Source organism: Lutra lutra, chromosome 2 (assembly GCF_902655055.1).
Source record: "Lutra lutra chromosome 2, mLutLut1.2, whole genome shotgun sequence".
Taxonomy (NCBI): Eukaryota; Metazoa; Chordata; class Mammalia; order Carnivora; family Mustelidae; genus Lutra; species Lutra lutra.
The window spans coordinates 140,976,875-140,989,943 of NC_062279.1; the positions used below are offsets into that span (position 1 = coordinate 140,976,875).

General features: G+C 44.9%; 1 protein-coding gene across 1 annotated transcript; it reads right to left on the minus strand.

The window, feature by feature from the left end:
- Positions 1–1,290: 1,290 nt before the first annotated feature.
- On the minus strand, positions 1,291–12,704 carry LOC125094310 (transmembrane emp24 domain-containing protein 11). Its single transcript, XM_047719936.1, has 5 exons — positions 12,596–12,704; positions 8,315–8,415; positions 3,161–3,286; positions 2,362–2,508; positions 1,291–1,559 (listed from the first exon to the last, which is right to left on the minus strand). Exons 1-5 carry the CDS (start codon positions 12,639–12,641, stop codon positions 1,410–1,412), a joined length of 570 nt encoding a protein of 189 aa, XP_047575892.1. The 5' UTR covers positions 12,642–12,704; the 3' UTR covers positions 1,291–1,409.
- Positions 12,705–13,069: the final 365 nt, after the last annotated feature.

A 13,069-nucleotide genomic window follows, 5' to 3' on the forward strand; every position in this document is an offset into this window, starting at 1 on the left:
CAGGCGCAGAGCGGGGTGGCGCCCTCTGTGCCTCCGGAAGCCACGGTGAGCTGCACAGGGGTCAGACGAAGTGGAGGGCGTGGGGGCACGGACGTGACCGTTGGGGGACAGTGTGGGCCCTAGGCACCCTCCATAATGGAGATGGGGAGCAGGGCCTGGACACTGGGCTGACCCGAGAAGCCAGGGGTCCTGGGCAGACTGAGGTGAGGGAGCCGGGAGGACAGAGCAGACCCAGCGGGGTAGGCGGGTGGACTGGACTGGGCAGCACGGTTTGCCATTTGCAGCTTTTGGTAGAGGCGGGCCGGGTTAGGGCCGCAGCCACTATAGCTCTGCCACATGAGAAGGGCTGAACTCGGGGTGGGGGTGGGGTTCTGTGCCCGGGACACTGGCCGGGTGGAGATAGAGGACCTGCCACGTGTGAAGGGCTGGACCCGGGGTGGGGTTGGGGGCTCCCTGTCTGAGGCACTGGCCGGGTGTAGGTTGGGGACCTGCCACGTGCATGAAAGGCTGGACCCTGGGTATGGGGGGGGGGCGTTCCCTGTTGGAGACATTGGCCAGGTGGTGTTGAGGAAAGGGACTCCTGGTGCTGCTCTTGCCACCTCCAATGAGCTTATTCTTTTTTTTTTTTTTTTAAGATTTTATTTATTTATTTGACAGAGAGAGATCACAAGTAGACAGAGAAGCAGGCAGAGAGAGAGAGGGAAGCAGGCTTCTTGCTGAGCAGAGAGCCCGATGCGGGACTCGATCCCAGGACCCTGAGATCATGACCTGAGCCGAAGGCAGCGGCTTAACCCACTGAGCCACCCAGGCGCCCCCAGTGAGCTTATTCTTATTGCAGAGTGGACGGCTAGAGAAAGCAGATGGCCGTGACGTTTCACAGTGGCACTCCATGGATGGTGCCCTCTGTGGCTTGGGGAGCAGAATTTCCATCCACATGCAGGTGGCCCACTGGGGCCAAGTGAGAAAAGGTGGTTCAGAGAAACCCAGGCTGTTTTCTTGTGTGGGCAAGGGCGCCCTTGTGCAGGGAAGTAGAGAAAGCAGAGGTTCAGAATGGCTTTTCGGGAGGGGAATGCAGTGGTGGGAAAGGGTGTACTCCCTTTGTCCACCGTCTAGCTGTGAATGTTGCATGACCACCGGGTCCCTGAAATGTGACTGGGCCAAACTGACCTGTGCTTTGAGCGCAGCACACGCTTGTTCATATCGATCTATATACAGAATTAAAATAGCCAGATGATGAGCTTATTCTATCAAGCTCAAAGGCCACATAGTTAAAGTAATATTTTGTCAGTATAATATTAATTTCAATCTCTGATCATCTTTGATATCATAAAATTACATGGTTACGATGTATTTTGATTGATTAACTCAAATATTATGCAGATTAGCAGGTAGTTGCCTTTATTAACATTTTAAACGAGTTTCTTAGCTATAAAGAAGTCTTTAAGGTATTTCATTTGGAAAATTCCAATTGAGATAAAGATTAATGTTTGTGCAAAAGCCCACCATAAAACATTGCCATTTGTATCTTCACTGATCATTCGAAAATTTTCTTCACGGTCCTATGCGGAAGAGAAATAGGCAGGTTTAGTTTCTTAAAGTATTTAACTATGAATTTGAGGGAAACGTGCTGTATGCTTTGAAGATATTTAGTATTTCCCAGTTTATATATCAAAGTGCAGTATATGATTTTCTAAGTTGGTGTATGTTGGTAGCTAAAGAAAAGGATTAAGAATCAACCTTAAATAAAATATGTATTTGTATTTTGATGTAAACTATCTGCTGTTTGATCTATTATCTTGTATATTTTATTTGTCACCATTGAGCAAGTGAATGTTAGCCAATAGTGATAGATTTTCAAAATTGCTGTCCTTAACTTTACTTCAGGCTGGGCACTTTGCCAAGCACACCCGTCCTCCTCTTATTTTCCAGGTAAGGGAACTGGATTCTGGATTTGATCCCATCTCTGACCAGAGTCCACTGAGCACAGGGACCTGGGAGACACACAGTGTCACGAGAATAAAACTGTGATCTAGAAAATGGGCATTCTGAGCCTCTTCATACATGTTGGGTGTGTTTGGGAACATTTATTTATTCATTCTGTGAAGCCCACACCCCAAAGGCAAATGAGCTTCAGTCCCCTTTCCTAGAGGAGCTCGCAGTCTGGCAGAGAGTGAAAAGACAATGAAAGATTGTTCCTTTCCTTTACCCCAAGTGTCCCTACAGTGCTGGCTCAGAGAGAAAGACCAAGGAACAGGAGTTTATTTTTTCCATGGCTTGGGGGCTTTGTCTCCAGAATTGCGTTCCTGGCAGGAAGAGATAAAATAAGCTGAAATAGATAATAGATAAAACAGGCAAACTGACCCTTTGATAGTTTTGTTCTTTGACTATTTGCTCAATTTGCTCAATTAGGTGTTCCAACTTAAAGCTAACTTCATTAACTTTGTCCTTTGCTTGAGCAATGGCTGCATCAAGGTCATGTTGTCCAACTCGAATCTCTAAGTGGATCCGCTGTACAAAGAGTAAAAAGGAAGAAGCATTCTTAAAACAGCTCTACTCTGTGTTTCCCTTGTTGTGTCCCCCGACTCAAGAGGAGGCCCTCCTTCATTCTCCATCTCTCACTGCCTGTCTCCCCTGGCCATACTCAGTAGTCTTCCTCTGTAATACTCATTAATACTCTCATGACCCTGAGCATCAAATTTACTATGAGGTAAATTCTTTAAGCACTGAAATATTTGATTAAGGAAAATTTTCTTTTCATAGGACTTGAATTTCTAATCCTAAAATACAGATTCTGTTCCTCTGCTCTCAGCTCATTTAGAAAATAACCAAACACCATGTGCCATATAAGAGTTTTATTTATTGGAATTCCATTGTTAATTTACCCTCCAGCCTTTGCTTGTTTTCAGGCCTGAGTAATCACAGTTCTTTCAACCTTCCCTCACGGTTCTTGTTTTTCAAGGCCTTTAATCAATGCTGTGGCTCTCCTTTGAACCCCTTCCAAGCTCTCCAGCTCCCTCTTTGGTTGCTGCACTGAGATCTGGGCACAGGACTTTAATAAGTTTCTAGCCAGTCTGGGTATAATGGTTCTGCATACCAACGTCATGCCTGAATAGTGCTGGTGCTGTGTTCATCAACTAGGACATGGGAGGCGTACACTCACCAGCTTACTCCCACCAAATGACACAAGTCTCGTAGAATTAGATTCCAAGCAAATGATGTGTTCGCCGGGTGAATGTGAAGTAAAGTAGAACCTTCCTTGTGGGCCATATAACTTGGACAATAATACCTAGGATTGAAGATTTCCATAGTTTATTATTTTCTACTTTCCCTTCTTAAAAACAGATCTCTCCTGTTGGTTTAGTAAAAACTGTGTAGTTCCTAAAGAAGAAATGGTCAATAAAATGAAAAATATTTATTCTTGTTTGTAAAAACCACACACACACACACACACACACACACACACACACACACACACACACAGTAAGACATCCCTTATTTACTATCAGATTGGCAAAGATTTAAATTAAAGTGTCCACAGATAGTATTGAGAAATACTATCTCTAAACAACAATTTGGGTATGTAAGTTGAATAATCATTTGGAAAGCAGTTCAGTGATATGTATTAAAAATTAAAATGTATGTAACTGTAGACTCAGTGGTTCTACTTACAGGAATTTATTCTATGGAAGTGCACAAGTAGACAAAATTATATGTAAAGTGATACTCAGTGTGGTATTTTTTGTAATGGCAAAGTTGTCTTCTTGAAATTATTTTAGTACCTTTCAGTAAGGGATTGATTAAATTCAGGCAAATCCAAATAAAGGAATGTTATGGGACAAAAAAAAGAAGAGAGAATATTAACCCATAACCGTTCTGTACTAAAGATGTCCATGATATCCAGTGCTAAAGCAGTGCATATGGGATCCTATTTTTTATTAAAATATCATTTGTAAAAGTACGTGTGTGTGTGTTTCTATAAGCGTAGAAGAAGATTCTGAAGAATACACACCAAGCTTTTAGTTGGTTATATTTGTTGGGCAACTTTGATTTTATGTTTAGCTAATGAACGTACTGTTTGCCATTTTAAAAACAGGTATAGGACTTCTGTCATCAAAGTGTTTGGAAGTTGCCATTCTGTCCCAATGAGTAAAAAGAGGAACACAATGAAAACCAATTCTTTCTAGATCTGTCTGAGAAAAACACCTTAGCTATAGAGGGACAGAGGTAAAAATTATACCTGACTTCCCTTCAGAAACCATGCAGGCAAGAAGAATGTAGAGAATAAACCCACCAACCTAGAATTCTGTATCCTGCAAAACTCTCCTTCAAAAGTGGAGGAGAAATAAAAATTTTCTCAGACAAAGAAAAATGGAGGGAATTTGTCCCTGATAGACCTACCTTGCAAGAACTGTTACGTTCTTCAGGGATAAGGAAAATGATACAGATCAGAAAGCCAGATCCACGTAGAGAAAGGAAGAGCATCAGAGAAGGAATAAGTGAAGGTAAAGGAAAACTCTTCTTAATTGATGTAATAGATAATCGTTTGTTCACAGAATAACAATGTATTTGGTTGTAGTGGGTGTGCAATGGACACAGGTGACAGCATGACAAGGGACGGGAGGGAGGAATTCTGAATGCTTTGCTACTCGAAGTGCTTGCACTCCCTGTGAAGAGGTGTGGCGCTACTTGAAAATGGACTTGTGTTAGTTGCAAATATGCACTGCAAACTCTAGGGCAACCATTTCTTAAAAAGTTAAAGTATAATTGATAGAAAGGAGATAAAATGCACATAAAACATGCCAATTAGAATCACAAAAGATAGGGGCGCCTGGGTGGCTCAGTGGGTTAAGCCGCTGCCTTCGGCTCAGGTCATGATCCCAAGGTCCTGGGATCGGGCCCCGCATCGGGCTCCCAGCTCAGCAGGGACCCTGCTTCCTCCTCTCTCTCTCTCTCTCTCTCTTCCTGCCTCTGCGCCTACTTGTGATCTCTGTCCATCAAATAAATAAATAAAATCTTAAAAAAAAAAAAGGTGAAATGCCATAATACTGATAGCTTACTTTCAGAAGGGTTAGCAAAAAGGAGAGAGAAAAAGAGCATATAGCAGATTTAAAAAAAAAAAAAACCAAAACCAAAACCATATGTTGTCTACAAGAAACCCACTTTAAATATAAAGACACATGTAGGTTAAAAATTAAAGGATGGACAAAGATGTATATGTTACCGTTAATCTTATAAAAAAAAGCCAGAGTGCTCATATTAACTTCAGACACAGTAGACTTTGGATCAAGGAAGATTATGGATAATTATATAATGGAGCATTACATAAAGACAATGAGGTCAATTATCCAAGAAGACAAAACAATCCTGAATGAGTGAGCACTGAACAACACAGCACAAAACTCTGTACAACGAAAAAGGACAGGAATGCAGGAGGGGGAGAGTCTGCCTTGGAAGCTGGAGATGCCGACAGCCCCGTGCCTGGAGCGGGCAGATCCAGCAGCAGGTTGGGAAGGACATCTCGGACTCAGCAGCGCTGTCAGTCACCTGCACATGACGTCTGAGGGCAGTCTGCCTCAAGCAATGACGGCAGAGTACACACATTTCTTCAGCTCACCTGGAGCGCTGACCAAACCACACCAGTTCTGGCCCCAAAACACTCCTCAGCACATTTAAAATAGTAGAAACTATCAACTGTACTTCAATAAAGAATAATGGTAACAGGAACCACACAAAGTCTGCTCTTAGAACACAATGGAGTTAAAGTAGAAATCAATACAACAAAGATAGCTTGTCAATAACAAAGATTCCAAAATATGTAGAGATGAAGCACATTTCTTTTTTTTTTTTTTAAGATTTTATTTATTTATTTGACAGAGATCACAAGCAGGGAGAGGCAGGCAGCGGGGCGGGGGGGGGGGGGGGAGAGAAGCAGGCTCCCCACTAAGCAGAGAGCCTGATGTGGGGCTCGATCCCAGGACCCTGAGATCATTACCCGAGCCAAAGGCAGAGACTTAACCCACTGAGCCACCCAGGAACCTGATGAAGCACATTTCTAAAGAACACGTGTTGAGGAAGAAATCCTAAGAGAAATTTAAGAACATTTTGAACTAGGAGAGAATCCTGGGAAGATGGTGAGGTACACAGCACCAGGAGCCTGTCTTCCCATCTAGACCACGATCATATTGTTAGGATCCATCTGATGTAACTGTTTCAGAACTGTGGAGTCTAGTGAAGGCTTGCAACTTCCAGGGGAAGCCCCGTGTGGGAAACTGTGGTTAATTTTGGTCAGTGTCAGCTCTTAGCACCATAGCATCTACCCATCCTCCCCCCAGCTATGTGGCAGACAGCTGTGTGTGAATTGCTGGACAGTCTGCCCACAACGTGGAAGCAGAGTGAGCGAAATGGACCCTGTCCTCCAAATACCAAGGATCTTCATAACTGTCACATACAAGGGATCCTCAATAAGAATATCAACAGATTTTGGGGTGCCTGGGTGGCTTAGTCACTTAAGCTTTCGACTCTTGATCTCAGCGCAGGGCTTGGTCTCACCTTCATGAATTCAAACCCTGTGTTGGGCTCCATGCGGTGTGGAGCCTACTCAAAACAACACTGAGATTAACAGCAGACTTCTGATCAGAAACTCTGGAGACCAGAAGGCAGTGGGTTGATATACTCAAATTGCTAAAAGAAAAAAAAAGCCAGAAAGCACATGAAAAGATGCTCAACATCACTAATCACTAGGGAATTAGTGGAATGCAAACTGCATGTGTTTGTATGGTACATATAGGTTGTTACTGTCTGCCCTGCTTACCCTACCAGCCATGTCATTCCCTGGGGTTGTCAATCACACACCATAGGAATGGACAGATGATCAAGGTGGGCAACTTAGAATACCCCATGCTCCCAGACACACTGACCCAAGTGAAAACAGTCAGAGGCCTTGTGGAGGTGCTGATAAGGACATTAAATGGGGGAATCTCATAAGAAATTTTGAAACCAGGGCTGTTTCTTGTTCTTCAAAATGGGGAGAGCTCTCTTAAAAATCAGGCCTGTGGGGTGAGAATTTTGTCTCTTAGGTCAAGAAGAGGGTTGGGTATATATTAGGCCCGTGATAAATATTTGTTGAATGCAGAATGAATGAAAATATCTTTCCTCCCTTGTAAAAGGGGGTATTGTTTCAGGCAATTTTATTTTTGAAGAATGAACCTTCTCTGTCTTAAAAATAATGACTGGGATGTTCTGTGATGGTTTTTAGCTCAACTAAAATTTGAATTCAGTGCTTAATAAATCATGGAGAATTACCAGATTGCTCATGAAAGAACAGAGGAGAACTGGGTTTTGGTATAACTGGGCAAAAACTCAGGAGGCGGGCTGTAGGGAGGGGAGGTAGCTATGTGGACTAGCCCCAGCAGAACCACCGTCAAGCAGGTGCCAAGTGCACCAAGAGAAGGTGCTGTACCAGCCAGGATCAAGGGTCCCAACAACCCAGCTGGAGTGGAGTCTCCCGTGACCCCATTCCCTGCCTCCACAGGAGTGGAGGTGTCAGAATGTCTCCTGAGCTCAGACCAGGCAATCACCCAGTTTAACAAGAACAGGAACTTTGCATCCTCTCCTCCCCAGAGGAGATACCTGTTCTGCTCTATGAGGCTTTGCCACCCATCCCGCTGTCCCACAGGCACATCCCCAGGGCAGCTCTAACTCCAAAGGGATGTAGTTCTCGCAACAGTGTTTGAGTGATGGGACTGAGCAAGCCAGTATCTTGAGCTGTCATGGCAGGGAACAGAGGTCACTGCTACATCCATTGTACAGATGAGGAAACTGAGCACTGGAGCCGTCAACAACCTACTGAAGATTGAGCTTGACAATCTACACTTCAACTTGGCTCTGACTCCAACATTCATATTCTCACCACTGGACCCTGGTGCCTCTTCGATTCCTGCTAACCTCCTAGAGAGGAGGAGGCCTGGGAGGCCAAACAGACCCAGAGGTTTGCCAGGGAGGAGAGGGAAGACTGTGGCCCAGCCAGGCCAGCAAATCTCAGGGTGATGAGCATGAGGCCTCTCATTTACATTGTTCTAAAATACTTTATGTTAAGGTCTCCGCTCTTAAACTAGACGACTGGCTCACTGGGGACTAGCACTTTCCACATCTCTGTGCAGCCCCTTTATTCAGGACTAGACACATTAAAAATTGTCCATTCTGGTTAATGAGCGCTTAGGCAGAGATTTTTTTTTTTTTAAGTGTGTGGGGGTACATGACATGAATGTTTAGCAAGTGAAAAATTTTAATAGCAAAACATAAAAGAATGTTCTACCTCATCGTTGTAAGTTGTAACAGTCACAAACATTCCCAAGCCAGGAGCAGATTCAAGGAAATCTTGTCTGTGTATGTCCCACTGCTGTATCTTGAAAGTCCCTGTTTCAAAAACATAAGACATTTATTATAAAATAAGTGTAGGAAATACGTGCACATGATTACTGATAAATGAATTTATTTTATTCAAATTATCTAAATCACAAAACACTGTGAGTGTGGTGATGAGGTCACGTAGCTGAGTGGGAAGACCAGGGATAAAGGGGGAGGTGGGGGCTCCTGGTCCAACCCTTGTTCTTGCCACCCCCCACCGGTGACTGCACCCCTCTGGCCTCCCCTCCCTCGGAAAATGGGGATAATATGTATCCCTCCCAAGTCTTCAGAGTTGTGAGGACTATTGAAAAAATAAAAAGCCTGTGAAAGCTTTCTATCTAGAATGCAAACTTCCTGTGGGTCAGGACTTTCCCAGTGACCCCAGTAGTTCTGTCTTTGGTCTCTTCCTTCTCTAACTTACCCAACACGATTCCCTCCTAAGGCATAGGTGTATCCTGTCAAGTCCTTTCTATGCCCGCCTTCCGAGGCTCCTGCTAAAGTCTGCAGCACGGAAAGAGCCTCTCTCTCACTTCCTCCTTTTCGTATATGAAAGCATCATACAGCTTAACTTGCCCCTGAGCCCTTGCAAGGTACAATGGTAATGAAAACAGAGTTCATGTTTATTGAAAGCCGTTGAAAAATAGCCAGTGGTGCCTTATGCACACCAGGTACCGTGCCAGGTACCTAACATGCCACCCAGTGATTCTTCAAATGTGCTCCAAGGAGGTATTTTTACTCCTTCACTGAGTCCGTTTTAAGTATGAGCTCCTTGCACGGAGATAGCACTGTTCTAGGAGCTGAGGACAGAGAGTAAGAAAATAAGTATATAATGTGGGAGATGTTACGAATGCCATGAGGAAAAGCAAGTAAAAGGGATAGGGGACTTTGAGTATTATATGGGGAAGTCAGGAAAGCTTCTCTGAAGTTTGAGCAAAGACCCAAAGGAATGGGGGGGAAATATGTACTTATTTTATACTATGTTTAAGTTATGTCTGTACATCACATTTAGTGCTAACAATTTGCCAAGCATTCTAAGACTATTCTCTAAGAGTATTCTAATGCATAGTCTGAATTTTCATGACAACACTATGTAAGTGATATTATAGATATTCTTAAAAATTTGTTTATTTATTTTGGGGGAGACAGGGGCAGAGGGAGAGAGAATCCCAAGCAGACTCTGCTCTGAGCACAGAGCCCCATGCGGGGCTTGATCCCACAACCCCAAGATCATGACCTGAGCCTAAACCAAGAGTCCAATGTCTAACCAACTGCACCACTGAGACACCCCAGTGATGCTACTTTAATGACAATTTTACATATGATGAAACAAAAACACAAAAAAGTAATTTGTGTAAGGTCCCACACCTAGCAAGTGGCAGAGTCAGGATTCAAACCCAGGCAGTGTAGTACCTTTCCCCTTTCTCGCACATCATGCCGGTGGCTCCTGGGGCAGGATGGTTTCGAGTGGGAGTGCATGCAGAGATCCTGGGGCAGGAGCATGCCGGGGTAGCCAAGGAACTGCAGAGTGGCTGGAGTGAGGGGAGCAGGGAGAGCATGGTATGTGACGTGGTGGGAGCGTGGCAGGGTCCAGGTCAGGGAGGGTCTGGGGAAGCGGCTGGCTGGAATGGAACGCTGGGGAGAAGAGCGAAGGATCAAGAACAGAGCATGTGCGAGTGGCGGAGGTTGTGGAAAGTGTGGGATTGTGTATTGCTGCCCTGATCTCACAGGTTGGAAACTGACTCCAGGATTAGGTCACTTGGCTCATGAGCTGCAGAGGCTGAGCTCCATCTGCCTAGTCCAGAGCCCAGAGCCACAGGTCCAGGCCTCGGACCTCCCTGGAGGCGAGGACACTGGTCCCTGACAGGCCTGAGAGGGGAATGTGCTTGGACGCAGACCAGAGGAGCAGGCCTTGCAGAGTGAGGCCCTAGGGATCCAGATGACAGACAGACACTGGCCCCACAGTCTCCGGCCCCACAGTCGCCGGCCCTACAGTCGCCGGCCCCACTGTCGCCGGCCCCACTGTCGCCGGCCCCACAGTCACAGGCCCCACAGTCGCCGGCCCCACAGTCACAGGCCCCATAGTCGCCGGCCCCACAGTCGCTGGCCCCACAGTCTCAGGCCCCAGTCTCTGGCCCCACAGTCACAGGCCCCACAGTCACCAGTCCCACAGTCTCCAAATCTTCCTTCCTCCTGCTGGGATAGTAAAGTGGTAGCTAAGGTAATTGCAGGTGTAAGGTGCATGTCTTCATGTTGGGTCCACAGTTGACCAGGAGTGTAGGGTGGGAGCTCCCCTGCCCACCTCCAGACTCTGTTCTTAAGGACAAAAATATATAAATGGAACATGGAGAGAGACCATGCATCACTGTTAGGGAAACCACAGTTTGAACGGCTGCATATTTCTCATCAGAAACATGGAGGCCAGAGGGAAGAGGCACATGTTGAAAGAATGGTCAAACCACACTATATCCACGAAAAGTAGCCTTCAGAATGAAGGCAAAATATTCTTAGGTCAAGGAAAACCAAGGGAATTTTTCACCAAACACCTGCTTTAAAATAGTTGTTTAAAGAAGTTATTCAAAGAACTTCAAAGCAAATGGTAAAGAACTTTGGAACATCAGGAATGAAGAGAAAATAATAGAAAGAGTAACTAGGAAAACAGCAGAGCATTCTCTATTCTTAAAATTGTTTGACAGTTGAAAGCAAACAGTATATATAATATTGTCTGATGTGGTTCTCGAAGCTTATAGAGATTATATTTAAGACAACTCTATTATAAAGGGTGGGGAGGGCAAAGGCATATGGTCATAAGGTTTCTGCATTCCTGCTGAAATGACAAAATATGGATCCTTGTAGACTGTGAGAAGTATGCATAGTGTAATCCCTACAGCAACCACTAACAAAAACTACACAAAGATATATAGTGAAAAATACTATAAAGCAAAAGTAGGATATTACAAAACATTCAAGTGACCCATAGGAAGCTAGGAAATGGAAAATGGGAACAAAAAGCAGAAGGAACAAAAAGAAAAAAATAATAAAATAGCAGTCCTAAATCCTAACATTATACATTATATGTAATAATTACATGTAAGTGGCCTAAACAGAGATTAAACAAAGATTGTCCGAGTGGATTTTTATTTTTTTTATTTTTATTTTTTTTTAAGATTTTATTTATTTATTTGACAGAGAGAAATCACAAGTAGGCAGAGAGGCAGGCAGAGAGAGAGGAGGAAGCAGGCTCCCTGCTGAGCAGAAAGCCCGATGTGGGACTTGAACCCAGGACCTGGGATCATGACCTGAGCCGAAGGCAGCAGCTTAACCCACTGAGCCACCCAGGCGCCCCTTTATTTTTATTTTTATTTATTTTTTTAACAAATATATATATTTTTTTATTTTTATTTATTTATTTATTTGACAGAGAGAGATCACAAGCAGGCAGAGAGGCAGGCAGAGAGAGAGGAGGAAGCAGGTTCTCCGCTGAGCAGAGAGCCCGATGCGGGGCTCGATCCCAGGACCCTGAGATCATGACCTGAGCCGAAGGCAGCGGCTTAACCCGCTGAGCCACCCAGGCGCCCCTTTTAACAAATATTTTTAAAAAGACTTTATTTATTTATTTGTGAGAGAGAGAGAGAGCAAGCGAGCACAGGCAGTCAGAGTGGTAGGCAGAGGCAGAGGGAGAAGCAGGCTCCCTGCCAAGCGAGGAGCCCGATGTGGGACTCGATCCCAGGATGCTGGGATCATGATCTGAGCCGAAGGCAGCCGCTTAACCAATTGAGCCAAACAGGCGTCCCTGGATTTTTTTTTTAATGACCCAACTATTATGTGGTGTACAAGGAAGTCACTTTGGATATAATGCTGTAGATAGGTTACCAGTAAAAGGATAAAAAAAGCATATCATTCTGATGTTAATGACAGAAATCTTGAGCGGCTCTCTAAGTATTAGATAAAGTAGACTTCAGAGCAATGAAATTTACCAAGGACAAAGATGGACATTACATAATGATAAAGGGGTCCTTTCACTCCGAAGACAACCACCCTAAAAGCATAAACAGTTTGAAAACACATGACATAAAGCAACTGAAAAGAGAAGTAGACAAAGGCACAGTTGTGGGGACGGCACTTGTCAGTAACAGAGGGAGAACGAGCCAGCCGGTGGAAGGGCTGAGCACCACCAGCCAGCAGGACCTACCTGACACCGCAGAGCACGCCCCCCCCAGCAAAAGCAGAGTATGCATTTCCTTTCAAGTACTTAATGGAAAGTTCACCAACTTGAGCAAGAAAGCCCCAAACCTGATCCAGCACCTTTGCTGAAGCAGCTGAATGTTCCTGGAAGGAGCACAAGGCCAGGCTGATGGATCACTTTGCAAATGTTTGGCCAGCCGGAAATCTCTTGCTTCCCATCCTGTGAAACTTGTCAAATCTCCCTCCTGGCCCACTTCCAGCACCCGGCCCCGCCTCTCAGATGGCAATGGTCCTCATGCCTGTACCGTAAGTCCTCTGCAACTCTCCCTTGCTGCCCTGGCTCTTGCTGGAGTGGTTGGGGCGTCCCCTCCCATTTCTCTGGGACTTTGTTCTTGTTGCTGTTCCCACACTTGCCCATAGTGGGTGATTCTCGTCAGCATGCCAGCTGTCCTCGCAGTCGGGCAGTCCCCTTGCCTGCACT